Raw genomic sequence first — 22460 nt, 5'->3', positions numbered from 1 at the left:
GCTCCCAAGGACGCGGGATCGAATCCCGGCCTCGGCGGCCGCTGTTCGGTGGAGGCGAAAAGCAAGGCGTCCGTGTGCTGTGCGATGTCAGTGCACGTTAAAGAACCCCAGGTGGTCGAAATTTCCGGAGTCCTCCACTACGGCGTCTCTCATAGTCTGAGTCGCTTTGGGACAAACCCCACAAACCAACCAACCATCAAAATTACGCAGTTGAGGTGTCCACAGAAAACAAGTGAGACAGTCACTGCGCCTTTCCCTTCCTATCAATCAGTCAGTCACTGGTTCTCACAGAGTCAGAGTAGCCACTTGTTTTGCAATATGCACCCTCATGCTCTGCAGTCCATGGCAAGTTTGCTGCTTGTACACAGCTTGAGTGAGCTGTGTTATTCTTGCAACGCTATGTTAACTTATCACCCATTGAGGCCTTAATTTGATATCTTTTGTGGCAAGTGAATGTCATTCACAGTGGCCATTTCATAATGTGTGTATAGGTTCTTTGTTTTATGCCTAATCTTTTGGGACTAGTATCAAGCATAAAACTTTTTGCACATCAAGCTGATTTTATTCTGTCTCTCTTGAGCAATTTGCTGTCCTGTAAGGTAAAACGGCACCAAACTTGGCTAGGACAAAAGCATAAATTATTATCGAGATCTTGTAGAGCACTCCTTAAAAGTCAGTTAAACCAGTTGGTAACAATGGGTCATGGGCTATAGTATCATGTGTTGCTCTGCTGGCAAACAAACAGGGAACAAAATTATCCTTTCGTTGTAACTATATCAAACAAGCCAGTGACACAAATGTCATTGAGCTTGTCTTGTAGTTAGCTTTGTGCTTAGGTAAAAGAAGAAGATTCAATAACAGATTTCTTTTTTTTTTTTTTTATCACGGAGAAATTCTGAGTCACGTGAGTGGACAAGGTTCTAGTTTGTGGACATAACGTTGGGCCTGCAGCTCATACAATACATGCATGTCATATGAAGAGATTTGGTAGAGACCTTCTGATGACTTTACCAATTATATTGCCAGCTGACATTCTAGCTATGAACAAGAAGTGCCTCTTTACATCTTGATAGCAGAAGCTGCCATAGTTAGACCAGTAGCTTGTTTTATTTTACTGAACATGGGCATGAGACAAAACTGAGCTAATAGCATGGAATAGCTTGGCTGCTGGTGTTATCTTAATTATGGACAAGAAGAATGTTTTTCTTGCACACTTAATTATGGACAAGAAGAATGTTTTTCTTGCACACTGGCCATTTGTCTGAAAAAAAAAGAGCTTTAAGTGCCATTAAAAAAATTGGGATTTAAATAGTGCCCAATGGCATCTCTGTTGTTCCCAAATCAAAATGCGGCAATAGAGGATTGCATTACCCGCCACTAGATGTCACTGGCACAAGAGGGTTGCATTACGCACCACTAGATGTTATTCCTGTGGTCTCCATGAACTCCATGAGCTTTTATGTAACATTATCTGGACACCTGTTTTCTTTGTATCGGTACATCATTTCCTTCCAGAATTCTTCCAGCACGATTCAGCGGAATACCGTTCACGTAGGGGATATGCATGCTTACCAACAGAAATGCTATAGTGGATACCCAAGCTCTAGGCCAATGCTGTTTCTGACAGACAACGCAAGACTTCAGTCAGTGAATTTTATTTTTTTCATACTTTTTCCTCGCTTTATTGTTTACTCCACAGCATGGAAACTAAAAAATCTTACAACTTGTCACAACAGAATCCTCTTTCAAGGAAAAAGACAAAGAGGCAATTGACAGGGTAGAGAGGAATCATTCTCCCTCTCACTGCCTGGAAAGTAAAAAGCAAAGGGCAACAACAATGGCTGCTCTCTGCATGGAGGTCCCCCTCCAATTTTCTCTTTCTCACTGCAGAGAAAACAACATCCCAGTCTCAGCACAGGGCATCTTCAGTTCTTTTTTTAAACATTTTTTTTTTGTCAATTCGCTCACTCTCGCTTCTTTTTTTAAAACAAAGTTCTCTACTACAACCTAGCACAGCCAAGCGTTCTGTACAAGACAACATTTTATAACGGAAGGAAACAGAAACAAGCTATTGTTGCGACAAAATTGAGTGTGAACAGGAAGCAACAATAATTTTGCCGTCAAGGTGCTCTTAAACCACTTTTGCTTTCTTTTTCGTCAAGGAAGACGCTAGAGAAAAAATGTACAATTGTGATCATGAACTGTTTCATCAATGTCCATAATACCCAAAGTGCAGAACCAAATTTGTCATCATACCAAATTCTGCATTTACATCTCTTTCCTGTGGGGTGGACTTGCTTCGGGACCAAAAGACGTGACCGATGTATTCACACTTCATTTCAAATTTGCCACAACAATAGAACATAGTTGAGAAATTTTGGAATCACTTTTGGAGGCAGACCAGACCAGCTGTGTCATTACAAGTGACGGTTTGCCCTTAGGTGACACAACCATCAGAGATTATTCTTTTGACAAAACCATCTAGCACAGTCAAAGTGACTTGGATGTAAACTGAAATGTGTCCCTGCACTGTCATGAAGGCATTCCTAAAGCAATATAAATCTGTGCACTGGAAACCCAAGACAAAAACACATAAGAAGCACAATTTTCGACACGAAACATCTTCAGTCTGAACATGAACTTTGTATGTTCCAGTAGAAATGCAGCAAGTTAACAGCAAAGTATTCCTCCAACAAACCGTACTAGTCTGTACTCCCGCATGATGTCATCCCAAAACTTCTCAACCAAAGTGCGTGCATTCAAGCCTCCACACAGTACACACAACATACACACCGAGAAATAGAGAGAGAAGTAAGAAAGCACAACAGGCCGCTGGCATCTTCGAATACAGCAAGGACCACACACACATCTCCAGGCTTGATTTCGAGGAACCATGGTACCTCTACTATATTGGACAACCATTGCGGTTGTGCAACACCCCGCTCCTTCTACAGACCCACCGGAAAGATGTCACAAGACGCACAGTGTATCACTACGTCCTAGTAGTATCCCCCACCCCCTACACAGCATACACATGCAGGTGTCAAGCCTGACCCACAGTTGCAACGTGCAACACCCCTGAAAGCAAGTTGTAACGACCACTTTAAGTGTCTTTTTTTTTTTCTTGTTTAGAACGTCATTCCCTAATGCATTTTCACAGAGTCGTTCACATAGTTTACGGTAACACACCTAGAACTGCACGCATACTTTCAACGCTTCACGGAACTGTCACATACGAAACCGGGTGCAGGACAGTAAAGGAATCACTACAGTAAACTTGCACCAACTGCAAAGAAACACTCGGGTCATGTACGTATCAGACCACAGGTGGCTTGGCCTAATGTAAAAAAAATGCATTGGCTCTCTTGCCGCATCTTGACAGACACCAATCGTAATGCATTAACCACATATATGAACAAGGCATCCAATTTAATATCTGCACTTCGTGCATTTCCAATAATCTTATCGCGTTCCCCATTCGTCCCTTGCCCCTGCAAGGACAAAACAAAACAAAATAGAACAAAGTGCCTCGGAGCATATTTTGGCCAGATGCACCGTTTCTGCTTTTGTAAACAACCAGGAAACGTGTTCCAAGTAGGCTTGCACCGATTTCTGTATTAGCTTGATAAAAATTTTAAAAAATTTGCCAGTACAAACCAGGTCGACCAGATAGTGCTTTTTTTTTTTATTAGTCTCCATGGAAGTTGCTCAGAGCATTATGTCAGGTGTTAAAGACTGGAGACAGACTAATTATGAGGAGCTCTGAAGAAATGACAGCATTACTACGTTAGCATCAGGAGTTGCTTGAGGTTCGCAGTGACTAAATTTTCAACTTCAACACGCGATAGAAAATGACTAGCTCAGTGCTCATTGATGAGATACAGTCGGTATACACGGCTGAGGCCATCTGACTAGAAGAGATTGCCTGTTATAAAACCTTTCTTTTGCCCAAGGCTGGTATGTTACTGAAGAACTGAGAGGTCACATTGCAAACAAATATATACTTCTCTTACAAACAAGGTAAAAAATAATCATAAATGCAATAGAATTTCTCTTTGGTTTAAAAATACAAATGCAGAAAAGAAGTCACATTGCAAACAAATATATACTTCTCTTACAAACAAGGTAAAAAAATAATCATAAATGCGATAGAATTTCTCTTTGGTTTAAAAATACAAATGCAGAAACCCAGTGCAAAGAAGAATAGTCTCCAACGATGGTTGCACCGAGCGAAGAGCGGTTTGATCAAACAACGCAACACAAAACTTCAGAGAAAGCCACTCATAGCAACAAAGCTCAAGCTAAGCATTTCTAGCAGCATACAAAAAGACAAAACCATAAGAAACTGGAATGATACATAAAATCACACACACAGCCGTGTAAGATAAGATGTTTCAAGTTTTTTTCTTTGTTTTAGTGTTATATGTGTAACAAAGAAATTTTCCATGTTCCATTAAGAACAGCGAAATGTCTGACCATTTTAACAAAAGAACAAGCATGCTGACTGTGCAAAAAAAAAAAAAACAACAACTCCCCAGGCATATTTTGTGCAGGCTTGCCTTTTTTCACAGCATGCACATTTTTTTCAATATTAAGCAACACGTGTATGCTGACGACACAAAATGCTCGTAATATCAAGTCTCAACATCAGAACAGGACGAGTACCTGCCTGCCTATTTTTGTCAAATAAGCACACATTCCCCGAAAGTAAGAAATCTGGGCCGGCTTCAAATAGTGAAATTTAGCAGACCACTGGTAAATTAGGAATAACTGTAGAAAACAGTCCCTGCACAGACAAGGAAAAGAGATCTCAGAAAGACAGCCGGGGATAGCCGTGGAATGTCGTCGCACTACCTTTCTAGTAAAGGCTTAGAGGCTGCCCCTAAGCAAGGAGCAAAAGAAACTCGGGAAGAAAAAGCACAAGGGCTTTCCCTTTTCAACTGCCAGTCCCAGAATATGCTGACATAGAGGATCCAGTAAAAATGACTAGACCTTTGGTTTCTTCGCGGCCTAAACCGTAAACAAGGAAAGAAGGACATCTTTTTTTTTTTTCTTCTTTAAACTACCCTCGTGTTTGTTTCTTATTGCAGGGCTCTCTCCTGCTCCCGCCATTGCCTTTCCAGTACCACCAATAGGTTAGAAGGGGGATGGAAGAGGACCAGGATGTCATAGGGGAGGAGGAAACAAGAGTTTTGTAAGAGAATATATGTACACATTTATACACAGGCAACCAGCATTTACAGAAGTCACACTCATTGTCAACAGGCGCCTTCCCTCTGCCACGCCATCTAGTGGGGGCGCGCCCAAATTAAAGGGTCGACCACTTCGACGTCTACTGCTTTGTCCAAAAGCGATGGGCAGGCAAACATTTTTAAACAAGTAGGGCAACACACAGAGGACATACACATTTTTTTTTTTTTCTCTTTTGACCAGATCACCATGGAGCAGCACTTGGAACACAGGCCTTGATTTTCACTTCAACTACATTTCCAAATTTTTCTGACAAAATTGAGGATCAGACATGCAAGTGTCTGGTATCGGCTGTTGGCTTTTTGCCAAAATTGGACAATTTCACAGGGCCAGGCGGTGTCTGGGTTAGACACACGTCGCACCCAGACAGCGCAAAGCGAGCGTTGATGACTCTGGACAAATGAGGAGACGTGAAATTCTCCCAAAGCAATGGTGGTAACAGTGAGGTCAAAAGAATATGAATTGCTTCGCCTGAACTTGGCCCTCTGAAACTATTGTGAACTCAACTTCCAAGTGCTCCTTGAACACCTTAACAACAGCAACAACACAGGGACAAAAACAGGCCAGTCGCTGACATCAACAAAAGAGAGGGGGCATCACTTGGCTTCAGGCTATTAAGGTCTCCCCTGTCTTCTGAGCGCCTTGCTGCACCTGGTCGGGCTGCCGACAACCCCATGATAAACCTAAGATCTGTCAGAGTCAACTCCAAACAAGCTTGTCTTCAATCTGTCCGCACGAATTAATAAACCAGCCAAGGCAAGACACGCACTTTTCCCATCTAGAACACTTAGACACGCAAATGGAGCTCGCATCTTGTGAGGAATGCACATTTTTGATAGACGAGCTCATGATCAGCTCGTACATCTTTGGCTTCTAATGCAATTAGGTGGAAGGCTTCCAGGGAACATCCTCGTTCACCATAACAATAACGGATAAGCCACTCCTGCTACGATGAACACATTTTGGAAAAGAAAGAAGACATCACACGTCTAAGCAACACTAGAAGTAAGAATCTTGTCTTTGTGGAAAAGTCACATTAGAAGGCCTTCAGCATGCTACGATAAGAGGACTGCACCCCGCCAAATCTCAGCACACACAAAAAAAAAAATAAATAGAAGAAGACAGTATTTCAATCACTTGGCTAATTTCTGCAAACGGAGTGAAGAGAGCAGGAATCACTCTTATGACTACAGCATTTCCCCCTCAAGTTCTTGGTGAAAAACAAAATGCGCGACTTCACTGGCAGTGCGTGTTATCCTTTGATTGTTCAATGCCGCTCTTCTACAATGGAAAGCTCTCCGTCATAACCAAGGGCCAAGAAGTTTCACAAAAAGTCGAAAACTTGACTGAAAAACGAGCGCTGATCACAGGCCACACAGCTTCGGGGAGCATAGTGGCCTTACCTATGCTATGTGCATGCACCACTTGGACACATAGAGACCAACGACACACTTTCACATGCTGTTTCCATACGTGTCTGGACCTAAAAGCTATGCCGTTTGAAGTGCACGCAGCCAAATGAAAAGGATATTTGCTACTGGCAATTCTAAAAGCAGAATGCGACTTGCAGGCATGAAGTATTGGAGCAGCGTTTGCCATGAGTCGATCTGTCACAGTTGCACAAAGTGCCCAAAATCCACTAATAAGCAAAATGCTAATGACCGCTGTACAGTCATCGCCATTCTATCACCCAAAATGAAGGCATTAATCTTTATGATGCCTTTACCGTTCGTGCTTAGCCGCAAATGTACTCTGAATGTGGTTTCACTAAAACAGTAATTCAAGCTGCTTACGCCCCGGAACGTAGAGCAAGCCAATGCTGGGTCCAAGGCCCCTCTCAGTAGGGATACTTTCGTCCAGAGCACTTCAAGCAAGATGCAGGCATTGCAAACAGTAGTGGCGCACAAAAGTGGTGGAACCAGTGCTATTAGTCCTGACCTGCTATAAAAGCACACTGTGAAGCTGAATGGTGTGTTGAGCGGCAGCTCACAAAAGAAGCACTGCGAATAGGGAGGATGGGCTGAATGTGAAGACACTGAGGTTGACTAAGTTTTGCACATATTGAATTCCCTGCAGCTCAGTACCTTCAAGCAAGAAGTCGCTCGGCTGAGGGCATTGTAGGCCAGTGTCCGAAAAGTGGACCGCACGAGTGCGAACTTACTATGCAAATCCACCATCCTGAGTGCTAGCAAAGAGAGTAACTTTGAGTGACTAGCCAACCTTTACCTAGCCATCTGAGCTAAATGATAAATTCTGATGACTAACTGCACGACGAGAAGAAAACACCACATGCTGCTCCACTCTGCTTTTGACGTGCTACATTGTCGTGTTTCCTCTCTCAATACTGCTTCACGCTCATTTCACCTGCTGGACTGTATAATCAACGACCAAACTGACCCACTGATAGCTCTTCTCAGATGCTGTGCTCACAAGGATGTGCGTGTCAACACTGTTCAGCAGCCCCCCAGGCGCAGCGTATCGCTCTTCTTTGCGGCAGTCAAGCTGGCAGCGGTCACAGCAGCAACAACAACAGCAAAGGAGCAGAGCTTGCTTAGTCGGGGGAAGGAGTAAGGGACAGAGGGTTGCAAGGCAGAGGATCTCTCCAAGTCGTCCGCGCTAGTTTGGCTAGTTTGAGGCCGGACAGCAGCAGGTTCCTTTCTGGTTTGCCAGTGCAGTTATCGGTGGCCACAGCACCTAGCTCTCTACTTTGACAGCAACGTAGCTTTCCATTCTGGCAAAACGTAACAGGTGAAATGCCAGTGCTGTCTTCATTACAGGTGGGTTAGACACTGCCACCTACCGCTGCACAATGCTTCACGCAGAGGCAGTAGTGGCGGTACTGGAGCACCATGGATTGCACTCGACAAACCAGAGAAGCAGGGCACAGGAAGTCGCGGCAAAGACCGTTTGTGGCAGAGGAGCCCGGTGCAATGAGGCCCGAACTAGCCTGGCTAGTGCAGGCCGACCGGAGGGTGCGAGGGGAAGGGCAACAGAGGGGGGGGGCTCTAGCACTGGCAGGAGGCATTTGGAGGTGCGGCGGGGTTGTCGGTGAGGTGCGTGCCCTTGGCGCCGCCGCCCGCCAGGAGCGCGGGGTCCGAGTCGAGGCTCTCAGACATCTTGTCACAGATGATGTCGACGAGGCGCTCGAAGACGGCCTTGACATTGACATTCTCCTTGGCCGACGTCTCGAAGAACTCCAGTCCAAGCTGGTCCGCCAGTTGGCGGCCACGCTCGGCGCTCACCACCCGTTCGTCCTCCATGTCGCACTTGTTGCCCACCAGGATCACCTGGGCGTTGTCCCATGAGTATGTCTTGATCTGCGTCACCCTGCAAAGCCAATGGAAATGGGCAGCAGGTCAGCACAACATTCACATTATGTAGGCGAAGGACCTTTTCTAAAAGAAGCACCATGCATCAACAGAATTATCACAATGCTGCAAAGTGCACTAACTCCTTAAATGACTTATACATCCTGGCAGGCACGCCTTAGCTAATGCCTAGGCATTATGTCTAAGCCTAAAAGGAAGCAGACCATATGTAGCGTAGAAATTTAATTTTTTTTTTTGTCTACAAAAATAAACATTGAAGTTTATCCTTTAGATATCCCATGAAGTCCGTATTCTGAAGATAGGCCTTGCTGGAACCTGTTACCTCCGAATGAATAACATATAGCATGAGAAGCACCTAGAAATATGCAAGTGGACAGCATCATTCCTTTTGTTTAACAATTTATCACCCTTCTATGCAAAAAACAGCTGTCAACTAGGGGTGTGCGAATAGTACTGTTTATGAATCGAATCCTTTATACATAGTGTACCTCCGCTATCGAACTAGACATGAATAACGTAGCTTCTCTACTGAATCAAATATGAATTGAATATTTTTACTAATCTTTGCTACTTTCGCAAATAATCACACAAGACAAGCAATTGTGGCCAACAATGAAGTGCCAACTGTGGCACTGCGGTATGGCGCTGACTTGTGGAGTTTTAAAAGATGTAATACTACTCTCCACTAAGGGGTCGAAATATGTATTCAATATTTAACTACATGAGCGTCGAGTTACAAGTGTAGAAAAATTGCCTTCAGTCATGGCCTCTCAGACTAAGCCTAACCATGAACAAGTATTACGATTATGTAAAGCTTGTTGCGCAATTATACGCGCCCTATATAATGCTCCTCCCAGCTAAATCTCCGAATCCTCAGAGCTCAAATTTTGCACAGAAATGTCATTTAGTCATTAGTATTTCTTGTACAAAATTTGTTAGGGTTCCTGCTTCATGCAATCAGCAGTGGTTGCATATTCGTATCTTCTGCGAAGCAAAACAAGCTGCTGTCCCAGCCATCACCAGTGCCCTCTTGTTGCAAACATTTACTGCAATGCACAAACAAAACTTTTCAAATTTAGCGCAGGTTTGGCCAAAGTAGGTCTTGCTGATTAACATCGATAAAGCTCTTCAAACCTTCTGCAAAACAACTCTTCCTACCTGCTTTCCTTTGCCTAATTTTTATGGTGGCATTGCTACAAACAAAACGAGATGGCACCACCAGCAGCGGCTTGTTTTGCTTTGCCGCTGCTACAGGCAAAGGGAATATCTAGCCTTTTCTGATTGACTCAGGCAAGCACCCTAAACAAATTTGGTGCAAAAAATACTAATGACCAACCGTCTTTTCTCAGCGAAACTTCAGCTCTTGCACAATGCGCTGTATGAGCATCATGGATCCCGCCACATGAATGAACCACGTAGCGGCACTGAACCATTCCTCCTGCACATACTGACTGCTACCGGATAGTCTATGTGGGCCCTGTTTTACGCAGTTATAAAAAAAATTACTATGGCTGGCCTTGTTGGGACCTTTAATTCAAAAACTATTTTAAAGATTCATAACATATTTCATTCAGATCAAACAGTTTCCAAAATTTACTATTTCATTTGCTCAAATAACTGCACAAAAGAATGTTCAATTCAATATTTGAAATTCATGCTCCCCTGTTGTGGACTGATGACCTCCTATACATAGCACACCAAATAACAGTTGACCTTGGTGATGCGTAATTTTACCACCAAAATGAGGCTGACATAATCTCCTTTTGCTACTGCTTCAGTAGCAGAAAACGTAATGATCAAACTTAATCTTCTGATGTCCACTCTAACCCATAGTGCCAGGCCAACCCATAATGCCACCCTTCAAAATAGCTCTGTATATGTGGCAGCCTAAATCCCTACACAAGCTATTTTTACATGCATATGCATAGCAAAACCAGAAACATCGGAACACCGTCCTCAGCTTGGAGGTAATGCAATCTCCAAGAAACATTTACCGCATCTCCAGTAGACATCCAAAAGACATTCAACAATGGTGTTAGATTGTTGCAGCAGATACGAGCATTCCGAGCATTTTCTGGGTTAGGCAACTAGTTTGCAAGCGAGACTGTCTTGCTTTAAGCTTTTCTTTTGCCCAGACAAAGAAACCGTAGCACTCCTATAGCATACGAATGGAATTCTATGGAATTGTGTGTGAACTACAGGCAGCTTGAAAATTATATGAGCTCATGACATATTTGTGTAACTTTTTGGGATATTTGCGTTACTTTACGAGGTAAACTCCACACATGTCCGCATACTGAATCTTCAAAAACTAATTTTTAGACAGGCACCCTTAGTGCAACAAAAAAAAAGAAAACTAAGTTAGAGCAGTAGCAAGCGAAGATATAAATTTTTGAATAAAAAATCATTTTAAGCTTAAATTGCAGGTGCAATTTACATCCCTAACAACTGTGCAGTTCACTTATGAAGCACCTCATTCTGAACAAAGTAAGAGCAGCCAGCCTTTTACGCTATGACATGTTGTCATAGGATAACTGCATTAAAAGTGCACCGGTCAAAGTGTGAATACTCCTGTGAATGACACGGCCACTTATGCGAACGACTATACTCAGGCACCATGTGCTGCATGCATTGTGCATAAGCATGTACAAGCTAGTTTCAGGACGCATATCTTTTTGTCCCGTAACTAAACATCCAAATTTACCAGATATTGAAAGTAACTTATCCGTGCAAAAGCACGCAGCGCGGTGAGCGACAACTCACCAGTCCTGAACACTGTTGAAAGACTCTTCGTTAGTGACGTCGTACATTAAGATGAAGCCCATAGCCCCACGATAATAGGCTGTCGTGATTGTTCGATAGCGCTCCTGGCCGGCCGTGTCCTGCAGGGAAAGGCCATTGTAAGAACAATAGTCACACAGGAACGAGAATGTGAGAAGGAGCAGCACAGAACGAGTTTGCACACACCAAACATGACCTCTAAAAGGCCCCACACTAGGCCAGCTGCCTACTCATACAGCAATTTTTAAAGCCGTAGCATTCAAGGTCCCAATCTCCAGAAAATCCAACATTGTCATAATGAGTGAAAAATCATGGACAGGTGGTAGTTGGCACTTGACATGGGCACGCTCTGATTGGTCATTGGCACAACATGAGACCATACGACATGGCTGAGTTGCGAGGCCCTGTGAACTCTGGCTTCGCCTTTGAGGTAAAGATGAAGCCCAGGAGATGAAGAACCCAGCCTTCCACAACCCTTGGTTCCCAAGTCAGTCATGCTGCCTCTAAGACATGCAGGCATGTTCGTACAGCTTGCTTAGAACGGCTTTATAAGTTATGCCGGGTAGTCTTTCATAAAATATGGCAGCTTTGTACACTAAAGAATATGTGTGGTTAACATATTGACAATTCAAAGACTAATAGTAAAGCGAGTGGCAAAGTGCATGTACACGAATGAGGATCCACGAGGGGAGCTGGCAAATGGCAGCTTGTTGCATTATACAATTAAAGGCGGAACTTGTGTCCCGTTAAATTCTTTTTTTAATTGAAAAGGATTGCGAGTCTGCTTATGCAAATAATAACAAGATAACGGATGATGGCTTAGCATGCTTAGCTCATCTGCTCTGACTTCGTTTGTGGTCAAAAAGTCATTTGACACCACTGAGAGTTACAATCAGAGGGTTCAATAACTGAATGTCTGATTGCATACACATTGAACAGGCCGCCTATTTCACTATGGATCAGCACCAGCTTCCATGCCACAAGTTAACTGTTGCTTTCTGAAGATCCATAAAAGCAGTCTGCTCACGAAGTCATCAGCATTCACTAGTTAAGCACACAGTGAAACCCCCAATTGTCTGCTAGTTAAAAGGAAAGAGCTCATCCCGGAGTATTTTTAAATTAACTACAGTGCCTCTTTTTTTCAAGTCATATACTGCTGCTACTGTGCGTCATGCTTATTACTGAAACCAACAGGCGTGCCTTAGGGAAAGCCTTTTTTGGAGCAGACTCGAAATTGAGGTAGAGGTGTGCTATGTAGTTCTATGCATACTAGATAACCCATATACAGTAATCACACTAGGATTCTGCAAGCAAAATACTAGCCACTTCAACTGCTAAAAACTAGACTCGTACGCAGCTTGCATCTCTGCCAGAAGCACAACTAAACTTATTCATAATTACCCAACCATGAAGGAACATTATAAAGAGTTGCAAGGCCTTGAGTCTTTTAGTGACAGTAGTGAATGAGCTTGTCGAATTGTGTACTGATCATTTTAAATTTCTGTCTGTAACATTCTGAACAGAGGCATATAAATCATTATGCCTGAAAACAATAGGCCTGAGTAACTTCTAGTTTAATTTCTATTTAAGGGTAAGGAAATGCATAACTGCTTCTACTGTGTGCAACTGTGCATGTAGTTGTATACTCAACTAGCAAATATTTTCTGGCACAATTCTGCAAAAAATGTCTGAATAGTTCCCATGCTGGCAAACTGTAGAAGAAACATGTAGCCCATGCTAGCGAAAGTTGAAGCGGCTCACCCATATTTGGAGTTTGACCCTTTTGTCATGTCGGAAGACGGTCTTGACCTTGAAGTCTATGCCTACCGTAGAGACGAAGGCTGATGTGAAGGAGTCATCAGCATAGCGGAACAGGAATGATGTCTTTCCCACGCTGCTGTTGCCAATTATAAGGATTTTGAACATGTAGTCGAAGTTCTGGTCTACCGCATCCTTTTGCCATTTTTGGTCCTGCGTTCCGGCCATCTGTGAGGGGACGAAGGAACACAGGAGGAGAGATGCAAAAGGGGAGGTTAAAATGCATCAACTTTGTTCAGAACTCTCTTCGATAACAGCACTCAATAAGCTGGTTTTAGGGAGCACTTTATAAGGTTTCAGCATCAGGGGCATTGAAATCGTGTTATGCTAAGAACACCCACATATCAATGCAGCTAGTGCCCAGTGAATGCTGAAACTGTTAATGAACTGCACTGAAAGAAGGATATAGTTTTGTGCATGTGCAAGCCCTGCTGTATAAAAAGCCAAGAGCCCCATGATCTTGGCAAGGTGATCCCAGCTGATCGCAATCACAAGATGATATGATTTTGTTTAATACTCTGGCCACATCACGTCAGGCACACTTCATTGCATTTTGGGATGGCTTCTCAAGCCACAGTGGATGATAAGACCAGATGTTGGGAAACATTAGTGGGTGCATTGCTTAAGACTATATATGTCCCACATACTGCCACAGCTGAATTGTGGGATAATAAAAAGACAACACAAGAACTTCAATCATTACAACATGCAATGTGACCTATACTTGCGGACAGCTCTCTTAGGATCTCTGGCAAAAGCTAGCAAGAAAACGAAAGGACGAAAAGAGATAGGCCTTCGAACCTATACTGTGGGGAGTGGGTTGTTTGTTGTTCGTATTGGGGCATATAGGGGTGAGGGGAGAGATGGTACAGTGTCAATAGTGCCTAGGTAGGTTGCCAGCACCCGTGGGATAGCCACAAAGGCCTGTCCCCTCTTTCCTGCCTAGCATTCGCTGTAGAACACCCGAAAGCTGTCCACGAGCATAGCGTCAAATCTGTCTACATGTTCAATTTCAGGTTCCAAATGAATACAAGAATAATGGCGAATACGCTCTCCATGAGCTTCGACACTGCTTTTCGGCAGGAATGGCAAATGATTCAACGGTCAACCGTTGCTAACTGAAAAAAGTGCATTTACACAGAGTAGAAATGCCGCTGCAAGCCAAACGCACATATGTGAGACGAATGCATGACCAGTTTCGATAGCATAATGCTGTATGCCTTAGAACATGACCATATTTCAATATTGCACCAAGAGTGTGACAAATGTTGTCTGCATGAAATTGTGAATGTAGCAGTTCTGGAAAACTGTTACTTAAAAAAAAAAATGCACTTTTTTTGGCACAGCTGACACTGAGAAAACTCCTCCTATAGGGCAACTTTTTAAAAGTTATTCCACTTAATAAAAACCATGTCTTTGTTTTTCTTTTTTTTTTCTTCCAGTTCTGATTCAAAGTTTGAACCTTTCTTTTATTGCTAATTTTCATCAACCAAACAAGTGAGCATGATAAGTGCTTCATCTTGTTCCACATAAAATGCTAGTCTGGAAACCAGTTTGATGATCAATTTTCTCATGCAAAAAAAAAAAAAAAAAAAAAAAAACAGTTTCCTTAAACCAGCAGTTTGACACAAGATGTGAACTGCTCAAAATGAGTTCAGGTTTTTATTTCCAACTCAAAGCACCTGCTCACAGGTAGAACTTTTTTCTTCAACACGACACTGCTCAGTGGCAAATACTTTGCAATTTTTATCTTTATTTTTCTGATTTGAACTGTGGAGTAACTTTGTTAGCATGACAAAACTTGTGGAAATAATGTGAACAAGAAAGATAAGTGGTGCAGGCAGCATTTAAAGTTAAGCCAAGTCCTTAGCTTAGGAAGAATACAGGCTAGGAATTTGTGTTCAAAGGTCACGTGATGCATTTCCACGAGTTGCACATTGATTTTGTCTTGTTTCACTGCAATATTTTTTTCTGATTTATTAAAGGCGTTTTAGCCACATTTGTGACAGAATACGTAAGTAAATGGACCAGAAAAGGCAAAAACGAACTGTGATATGCCTTTTCCCCATTCACTGAGTGTTAGACACATTTTTAGACACTTCCGAAGACACTTCAAACACCTCCTTCATGAGTACAAGTTCCACTTTCTACATTTCTACTGAGTAGACTGTGATCAAAGTTGCAATTTATGCTTCATGTTAGTTTTAAACCTTGTATAACTAAAGTCCAGGAGTGTTTTTTTCTTTTTTTCAAAACTAAAATCAAATTCTTTATAGATTGATCACGTTATTCTTTTTCACTAAAGGAATTTCATCTCAAGCTCTTCATGCCAAATGACGCGGAAGCCCGTCATGGATGTGAGCAGCAGTCCCTTTTTGTGGCTGGGCACCGCAAGAACCGGCTCCCTTACAAAGAATGCATGACCTAGTTTGGTGAGTGGCAGCCCTATCGGAGATCTCAACTCGACTCCATAATGCGTGACCTCAATACACTGCTCCGTCTTCAACCGTGACACGATACAAAAGGAACTAAAGGCAACCAGAAAGAAACAGACAAGGAGGACCAAAAACAAGGAGAGAGGAAATGAGCAGACGGTAGGACAGCGTGAAAGGCACCGCCAAGAGGAAAGAGAAAGCGACTGCTCGACCCAATAAAAGTGCGCACTCGCTACGCACCCGAAGAGGCGTTCGTCACCCTCCCCCCTGCCCGCATCGACCATGCGTAAGGCAGAACGCTGCCAGCATCGGGGCGCTGCGCCCGTGACCCAGATCCGTTGCCGGAGGGGGGATCCGGGCCACGCGCCCCACGTTAGGCCTAAGCGGCCCGGCGTCGGCACGCGTCCCGAGCCGAATTTCTCCCTTCTTTATCGGTCCCACCCCAGAGTGCGCGCGTGCGCGTCGTCTGCTGCTACCGACCGCACGAGTGCGCCGCAGTTTCGAACGCGCTTTCTTTCTCTCTTCTTCTCCCTTCTCCTCCTCCTCTCTCCGCGACAACCACGGACCGGTCTATAAATAGGCGATCCATGGGTGGGCGGCGGGTCAGCCGAACAGAAGGAACTGTACAGGAGGAACAAAAAGAGTCGGCGGCAAATGCGAGCCAACTGAGAAGTCGGCTCCGCCCCGGCGATGGTGGGCCCGCAGAGAAGACAGCTTTACAGGCACCCGCACTACGCGTTTTCTTTTCTTTTTCCCAGACACGCCGCCGTGGAGTGTTTGCTTCCTGAAGCAGTGACGATGCATCCAGACGAAGATGGAGACTTGGGGGAAAAAGAAAGTCCGTGCCCTTTCCTCGTATCAGTTGAGAAAGGTCGTCCAGACACTGCGTGTTTCCGTAGATGGAAAAGGCAAGCTGGTCCCAAAACTGCAGGTTTAGACAGCTGTCGCGCTTCGGCTGCAGTCTAATTACTCACGGACAACTGTCCAAATGCTGCAAGGTGGAGCAGATCTTTATTCCTAGCAGTGAAGTTTTCGTATGCCACTGTTCGTTCAGCGGTATGGTGTGATGTGTTTAGTCTGTAACGCCCCAAGACTACGCACAAGCTATGAAGCTATGAGAAGCGCCTTTAGGAGGGGGGTCATATCAGTTTAATATTACACCAAAGGGGATTATTTACTGTGCGCGGACATCAATGATATAGCCCATAGGCGTTTGTGCACTTGGGTTCAAACCAAAGAAATGTGACCATTGCGACCAGGATTTGACAACGTTAACAGATTGTGACTCAGCCTATGAGCTAAACCACTAGGTGGTTTGCTTTTTTGCTCTTTTTGCTTTTTTTTGTCCAATCTATGTCTGAACACTTTTTGCCGGTTGGCATGACGATCAGCTAGAATAGAAATTTTGTCCCATTTGGCCAAAAGCGCATAACTAAAGAGCTCCAATATAGATGGTGCCTCTTTGTGTGCGTGCTTAGAAAGAGAGAGAGAGAGAGAGAATGCGGCTAGAGGTCCGACGGACGGACCCGGTGCACTTTATTTTCCTGGCTTACTTTGGACAGACCGAATCAGCATTCTTCAAAGTTCGACGCATCTTCGACGCATCTTAACAATTTATAGTAGAATCAATATCACGTCTGGGACGGTATGCTTCCATCCTCTGTCGGTCGTACAGGGCAAATTCAAGCTGATATGACTGCATAAGTGCGGGCCGCGTAGTGGCGTTGCTTTGCCCACTGCTCTCACTACGTCAACCTACTACCCGGAACGGGCCATGAGCGTTAGGCGCACGTATACCGAGCTCGTCAGCGCGAACTGCTTTTGCTGCTACGTGCATGACAACCACCACGTCTTTCGGTTGTATACCAGTTAGCACACACAGGTGGTTGTTGAGGCGTTCGACCTGGGATTGCAAGTATTCCTGGTTCCTTTTCCGTGCAGGTGTGAGCCAAATGTGATTTTCCGCCGGGCGTCGAAGCATGCTTCACGAACACCGAGGCTGTCCTTGGCGCAAAACGTGTTCTCCAGTGGTGTTCTCCAGTAGAAGTGCGCGTCGCCTCTGTGCCCGCGTGTGGCGACGGCTGAAAGGGGCCATTCGGTTCGCGCTAACCTCGAACCTGAGGGAGTTGAAGCTCCATGGACGCCAACTTTCGCGAGAAAGCGGGGCTACGAGCTGGACCTAGCCTCGCAAAGCAAACTTCGTTGTTTGCCCGGAAGCGGATCGTTCGCATCTTCACCACGGCAGGCTCGACGCCCTGATCATCGCGTTGCACCAGCGCAGGCTTCAAATAGACTTTGCGTGCCTTCCCTGCTGAGAAACGAAAAGTTCTATGGGGCAATAATCTTACACAATTTTATCAAATCACATAGATTCTCATACGGTGCACATCATTATAATAAAATATTTTCCATAATTTATGTTAATGTACAAGAAACTATGAGATCTTACGCAATTATATGTGACTTGTATGTGATTTCTTACGTGAATTGAGTGAGACTGTGTGAGAAAATGTGAGGTTATTGCCTCATACAATTTTTTCAGTAGGGAATTTGTGCCACGGTTATTGGGTAGAATATACATATTTAAGCGATGAAGTATCTCTGCTATGCCGTTAAAGAAGGACGAGGATGAAATTTCTCACGTATTACCACGTGCTGCGGACGGGTTCTCTCACAACAACCTCATACATATTTCTCATACTGAAGTCATACAAATGTCATACAATCTCATATATTTCTCATACGTTGAATGATATTTTTATGAGATGATATGAGATCTGTACGAGTTTAGTATGAGAAATCTGTATGAGGTTATCGTGACTCATAGGTTTTTTTCACTAGGGGAGTACAGGTCGGTGCTATATCGCAGGCGGCGCAAATGCTAGCGATAGCTAGATTGGGGTTCAGAGCAGATCGAGGTGAAAAAGTACGAAACAGTTTACTGAATGCGAAGCGATAACACTCGGCGAATGCATGCCTCCACCGGAACATAGGCTGAATCGCCTGCCGGCATCTCTCGCAAGAAGCCTGGTGCGAGCGACAGCGGTGCTCAACGCGCACAACAGGGCGTGAAGACGCCAGTCGGCGTTAATTTTAAGAATTGGGAAACTTTCTTTTTCTTTTATTTTCGGAGCTCCTCGAAGGTCGCGAGTGTAGTGTATAAACTGCATACGCTTTTCGGGGAAGAAGAGCACGTAGCAAGAAGCGTGACCGGCTCATGTTGAATGTTTCTTTAGTCATGGACAGGAAACGACGTTGAGGTAAGACGTTTGATTGTGAAAACAGTCGCCACATGCGCTTCGAATTCGTCTACTCGGATCAACAGCTGGCGACGAAAGGCGTCTTACCCCGTAACATCACCGCTAACTGACATTTGTATGCGTATTATATTAAAAACAAAACGAAAACTTCTTGCTTTATGATCATTTACCGCTTCGTTTTCAGAGAACAGTTTCTAATGCAATACGTGGAAAACGGCAGTTCAGATTTGTAAAGCTGTTATGAATTTCACAAAAAGAACGGCGCTTCGTTTTTTTTTTTTAAATAAAATTTTACAACATCCCGCTGCAGAATGGTATAAGAAAAAGTGATTACATAAGCACTTTGGTCGTGTTTTCGCACCTAACATGCTAAACAAACAGATTTAATAACCTCAAAGGCGCTTAAAAAATGTGTAATATCTGAGTCACATATTAATTGAAGCTCTAAGGGATACAGTGTTAATGATGTATAAATAATTAACCCAGCCGTAGGCGCGGATACGCTTCTCCACTCTGCAATTCGCACAAGCAATTGTGCGAAGTTAATCAAATCGAGGCAACCTGAAAGAAAGCCATTCATTTTACATTCCTTCAACTTGATTTTTCTTATACTTTCTACAGCGTTTCCTTCTCAAAATTTACAACAGCTCAGGGGTCGTCGATGCACAGAATCGCTAATGCTTACGCAATCTCCTCCTGGCGATTCTCTACAGATAATTAATTTCTGCCAGACCGTCTACACCCGGAAGTCACCATTACCCAATCCTCGCTTCTCTGGTAGCACTAACAATTTTTAATACAGCTCATTTCCATGCACAACCGAACAGTGAAATTTCTACTAATTCTCTAAGTTAATTTTTAATAAAAGCCAAACAATTGTGTCTGTTTTTGCTTGAATGTTCACTTTCTCTTTTAAACTTGACAACGTTCACACCTGCAACAGACGTATAGAGCTCTAGTATTTACAAAAGATAATTAAAGCATGAGCGAAATCACTCCGTTGTCTGCCACACACACGAACAAAAAGAACGAGAATGAGTTTAGCTCGCCTTCCAAAGCACGCCCATCGCAGTGGCTTCCGAAAGCAATTGTTAGTCCAAAAGGCGGGATAGTTAGTCGCCAAAACTTACGGACATGTCAGTGCATTGCCCAATTTCACACGAATATCGTATACAGAGGGAGAGAGAGAGAACGAAACACAGTGAACAAAGCGAGGCAAAATAACATTCAGGAGGAACGTTTCGCTTCACCATATGAAGTACGAGTTCATCCTAACTGCGCGCCTGTCTCCCTCTCCACTCCTCCTTTTTTGCTCGGCAAGTTACCCAGCACGCAGTTGAAGAAAAACAGCAACAATAGAGGCAACCCCATGACCTCGCGTTCCACGCTGGGCGGAATAAAATAGTGGTAGGTGCACATCGGTGTAAAAATCAATCGCTTCCACGAGTGTTCTTTTTGGGCACGTCATCGAGCGCAAGCTTGCTGGTGATCATGACATACCCTTAGCGACCAGCTGAGTCCGAGTTACTTGCACCTAGAGAAACCTACAGGAGAAAGTGCCGATTGTATACACCCAGAGCCACCGAAAAGCAGCAATTTGGAACAGGTAGCGCCGTGTGAACTGCGATGGGCAGCGGGAACGCCGACAACTGTGTACGGTCCACATCATCATAGCAGATCGGCTGATTGAGAGCGATCTATGTTCAGACATGATAAAGACACACGCTTCCTACCCAGAAGGAAAGCCCATCCCGGAAAAGACAACAGTAAGAATATTGGGTATGTGGGTCCAATCCAACCAACGCAGTGCTCACACTTTTACCCTGCTCAAAGCAACAACGCTATAAGTGACATGCATGATCACCCGCATCACCAACAGGTGGCATGGCATGCGCGAAAAGGACACTCTCTCTAAATCTAGTCAGAAACCTGGTAGTCAGCCGAATTATATACAGCCTACCTTACCAGGGCCTAAACAAGAGCAAAATACAACAAAAGGATGCCCTGCTACGCACAGCGTATAAGACAGCGCTCCGACTACCGCGCAACACGTCAACAGAAAAACTCATGGCCCTTGGATTGCAAAACTTCTTCGAGGAGCTACGCGAGGCGCAGCTTGAGTCGCAAAAACTCAGGCTGCTGCAGACTACTGGAAGAGCGCTCTTACAGAGACTCGGATACCGCTAGCAGATGAGAGAAATGGCGAGGACGGAAACGATCCCGGACGAACTTCGCAAGTCCCTCAAGGTAGCTCCAATCCCGAGAAACATGGACCCCAACCTCTATCGAGGCAGAAGAGAAGCAAGGGCCGAATTCATTCAGAAAACATACGCTCCTCAAGACACGACCGTGTATGCAGACGCGTCCTCGAGAGGAGGACACAACAAAATTGCACTGGCCACGGTGGTCGATCCGTCTCCACACGACGTGACCAGCGCGTCTATGCGACACTGCAAGGTATCAGAGGCCGTTGCTCGTGGCAGAGGGCTATAGAGCCGGGCGGTCGCTAACGATACTCACGGACTCTCAAACAGGCTGTCGAAATGAATGGTAGGATACGTCGTCACGCGCTCCGTATACTCCTCGAAGCGAGCGACAAAATTAAGAACCACGAAGAAGAAAACAACAAGACCATACACAAAATTATGTGGGTACTGGGGCACATGTGGGTACTGGGGTACTGGGGTGGCAGGGAATCAAGACGTCGACAGGATAGCTCGAGCATATACTCCTTTTCCACCATCCGACGAGACCACGGAACTTTCGCCAACACCCAAGGAATACTCGGCCATACTAGAAAACTATAGAGGCTGAAGAATGCGATATCCCCCACCGCACAGTTCTCTTAACAGAGAGGAAGTTGTCATCTGGAGACAACTAGAGACAGGTTCATATCCAAACCTACACATACTAAACAAAATGCACCCTACCATATACGCGGACAGATGTCCGTGGGATGACGAAAAACCCACACTAGATCACATCAACCTGGGCCTGTCAAAACACAGACGTGGTTCCCAAAATTCGAAACACGAGTGCGACCGCTGCGAAGACCAGTAAGGTCTGGTACAGCGAGCCCAACGGGCGGCAGTGGCCAGCGGAGGCCTGGACTGAGGGCAACCGACCAGTGGGTAGAAGTGGACGAGGTCGACGAAGACTCCTGGGGATGCGATAGGGAGACACTTCCGAATACGCCCCAAAAACCGCCGAAAAAGAACATAGGGCTAAATAAAGTCTTTCCTTCCTTCCTTGCACCTAGAGCGCTTCACCCACAGAGGAGTGCATCCGTAGCCGAATACAAGCTTCGCATTCCCCGCCATCTCCGAGACGGAACCATCCATCAGAAAAGCCGTCACGTCCCGCGATGACGTCACCAGATTTTCGGTTACTGACACCGACAACGGCGACCTCAGAAAGCTAGCGCATAGATCGAAACGAAAAAAAAAAAAAAAACGAAAAATAAAAAAAACGGTCTAGCTACGCGCGCGAACGCATTTCTGCAACTGTTGCACAAATGCATTGTCCTCGCTTGCCGACAAAGGAAAGGTTTCGCAATCCCCCCAAAGTTCTGAGGTCACCTCCGTGAC

The 22460-nt window shown here is 44.6% G+C and overlaps 1 protein-coding gene across 1 annotated transcript in view; it reads right to left on the bottom strand.

The window, feature by feature from the left end:
• Positions 1-1639: 1639 nt before the first annotated feature.
• The window catches only part of Rab3 (RAS oncogene family member Rab3), a 72923-nt gene continuing 52102 nt past the window's right edge, over positions 1640-22460 (bottom strand). Inside the window, exons 2-4 of the mRNA XM_084576465.1 lie at positions 13122-13346; positions 11343-11461; positions 1640-8577 (exon numbers count right to left, since the gene is read on the bottom strand). Coding sequence (XP_084432591.1) covers positions 8256-8577; positions 11343-11461; positions 13122-13346 — 666 coding nt within the window. The 3' untranslated portion in view covers positions 1640-8255. The remainder of the gene's footprint in view (positions 8578-11342; positions 11462-13121; positions 13347-22460) is intronic.

This window comes from Amblyomma maculatum, chromosome 8 (assembly GCF_055883805.1).
Source record: "Amblyomma maculatum isolate TAMU_Amacu chromosome 8, ASM5588380v1, whole genome shotgun sequence".
Classification (NCBI taxonomy): domain Eukaryota; kingdom Metazoa; phylum Arthropoda; class Arachnida; order Ixodida; family Ixodidae; genus Amblyomma; species Amblyomma maculatum.
Note: the sequence above shows the minus strand (reverse complement) of the source record. Positions and strands in the feature narration are given on the sequence as shown.